The 2,387-nt window shown below is 64.9% G+C and overlaps 1 protein-coding gene across 1 annotated transcript in view; it reads left to right on the top strand.

Moving 5' to 3' along the window:
- Positions 1–1,692: 1,692 nt before the first annotated feature.
- Positions 1,693–2,387, top strand: part of LOC132318157 (uracil phosphoribosyltransferase homolog) — an 18,422-nt gene continuing 17,727 nt past the window's right edge. Inside the window, exon 1 of the mRNA XM_059824478.1 lies at positions 1,693–1,988. Coding sequence (XP_059680461.1) covers positions 1,693–1,988 — 296 coding nt within the window. The remainder of the gene's footprint in view (positions 1,989–2,387) is intronic.

Below are 2,387 nucleotides of genomic sequence, written 5' to 3'. Positions count from 1 at the left end.
GTCAACTTCTGATGCTTTTAAAGTGGCTGCAGGAATACCTCCTACGTATCTCAGTCATATTACAGGAAACCATTAATTGTGGGTGGGTGGTTTTCTTTTCTGTTGCTTCCTGAACTGCCCATATGACTCCTTTCTCAATGGAAAAGTTGACCAAAATCAAGTATTATCATTCATACGCGAGCGATCCCAGCTGGCAGTTCCAGTAAGAGACTGGCCTTTCGTCTCTAACTTTTTACGTCCCCTCTGCTGCTAACTCTGTAGGACTGTGTTTAAGTAACTCAACTTTGCTGCGAACTAATGTGTTTAATTTCTATTGCTTTAATGGCCAATCACTTACCTAGAATGCCTCCCGAGGTGCCCTTGGGACACCAGCAGGAATTGTTTCTTAGGCTAAGAAAGGCACAGAGACTCGAGCTCTGTGGCTGCACATAGGGGATGTGCACAGGCTGAGAAGTCATTTTTGTACTTTGAGGTCCCCACAGCCTATCTGTAGATGTGTGCGTGTGGGGATCTCGGGCACTTGACTCTTCCTGTCGAAGGAAAGAAGTGTTTCTTCTGCTTATATGAAGGTCCCGCTTGGCCTTTGGACTCCTGCGAACCATCCACGCTCAGTTCTAACGCTACCCGATTGCTATAGCTATGGAGGCCAGGTTTTCTTGGCCTGCCTTATATTGCGAGAGGCGCAGAAAATTAATACGCTGACAGGAAGCTCAGCGGAACATGAACAGGGCTTCAGGAGCTTGTGCCCGCTTATTTCCCTGCGGGCACAGGGCATGTTCCTTGTGCCCGGGTGGGAAGCTGTGACTGTAGTGGCTCTGTTGCCTACGGAAGGTTAGTAGCAAAACCGCGCTCTGCCTTGGTTACAGGAGGGGAAACAAACCCCATCAATTCTTTGTCTCTTCTTGCTTTTTATAGTAAGGTGTGACTTTTGAGTATAGAACTTGAGAAGTCCAAACAGGTGTTTTAGAGGATGTCTTTCTTCTCCCTAGGAACAAAGGATTTCCAGCGTTTATTTGTTCTTATCGCTTGTTGTGTGTTGCTTTTCTTTCCAGGGTGAACTGACTAATGGACGTTCCAAATTTCATGTCCTTTTCCTCCTCTTTGGGGCGGTCACGTTCTTCGCAACATGGCGGCGCGGGGGGCGGGGGTTCGCAGGGAGGGGATGCCCCGCCGGGACCGGCGGGTGGGCCCGCGGCGGCGGCGACAGCGGGCGGCGGCTCCCGGCTGATCCGCTTCACGAGGCCCGCCGAGGAGAGCAGCGGCAGCAACGGGGTCGTGCCGGCGGCGGCACCGCCGGTCCCCGCCGGGGAGGGCGGTGCGTCCGCGGTGGGGCCGCAGCTGAAGCCGCTGCCCGCGAACGACCGGCTGCGGGAGCTCCAGACGATCGTCACGGACGCGCCAGCGCCGTGCCCGCCGCGCGAGGGGCTCGAGGCAGAGGCGCGAAGCGCGGAAAAGCGCCGGGGAGGAGACGTCACCGCGCCGGGAGGTGCCGACAGGAGCGCCCCGCCCCGCCCCGCCCGGCTCCCGTGCCTGCGCTCCCGCCGCGGCCTTGAGTGGCGGCGCCGGCAGCCAATAGAGCGAGGGCGGGCCGGCGCGCTGCCCCCTGCCCCCCGCCGGCGGCGGCGCAAGCGGGGCCGGCGCGGCGCGTGGCGGCGAGGGCCGGCGCGGGGGGGCGGGGGCGCGCCCCGGCGCATGGAGGCGATGCCCTGCCAGAACCAGCGGCTGGGCCCGCGGCCGCAGGACGAGCAGCCGGCGGCGGCGACAGCGACAGCGGGCGGCGGCTCCCGGCTGATCCGCTTCGCGGAGCCCGGCGAGGACAGCGGCAGCCCCAGCCCGGACAGCAGCAGCAGCAACGGGGGGGTGGTGGTGGCGGCGGCGGCGCCGCCGATCCCCGCCGGGGAGGGCGGCGCGCCGCCGCTCGGGCCGCAGCTGAAGCTGCTGCCCATGAACGACCAGCTCCGGGAGCTCCAGACGATCATCAGGGACAAGTGAGCGCGCGGCGGGGCGGGCAGCGCCCGGGGAGGCCGCGCGGCGCCGGCGGCGGGAAGCGTGGCCTGAGGGGGAGCCGGCGCGCGGGGGAGGCTGAGGGGCGATGGCTCTCGGACGGCCTCCGGCGCCGGCTCCCGCGCTCGGCGCAGCCTCCTGAGGGATGCGGCGGCTGCCGCTGCCCGTGGGCTCCCGGCGCGGCTGCCCGTCAGCCCGGTTGTCCCCGCCGAGGCCGGTGGCCGAGCCCGGGGGTGGCGGGCGGGGGGGGGCACCTCTCGGCGGGGCGTGCTGCCGTGCCGGGCTTAACGCCGCGCTTCGGGGCGCAGCGCCAGCGCCTCGGCGGTGCAGCCATTTCTGCTGACGTGTGGCCGGAGGGGACGGGAGGGGAAGGTACGCGCCGC

Source organism: Gavia stellata, chromosome 14, assembly GCF_030936135.1.
Source record: "Gavia stellata isolate bGavSte3 chromosome 14, bGavSte3.hap2, whole genome shotgun sequence".
NCBI lineage: Eukaryota > Metazoa > Chordata > Aves > Gaviiformes > Gaviidae > Gavia > Gavia stellata.
Note: the sequence above shows the minus strand (reverse complement) of the source record. Positions and strands in the feature narration are given on the sequence as shown.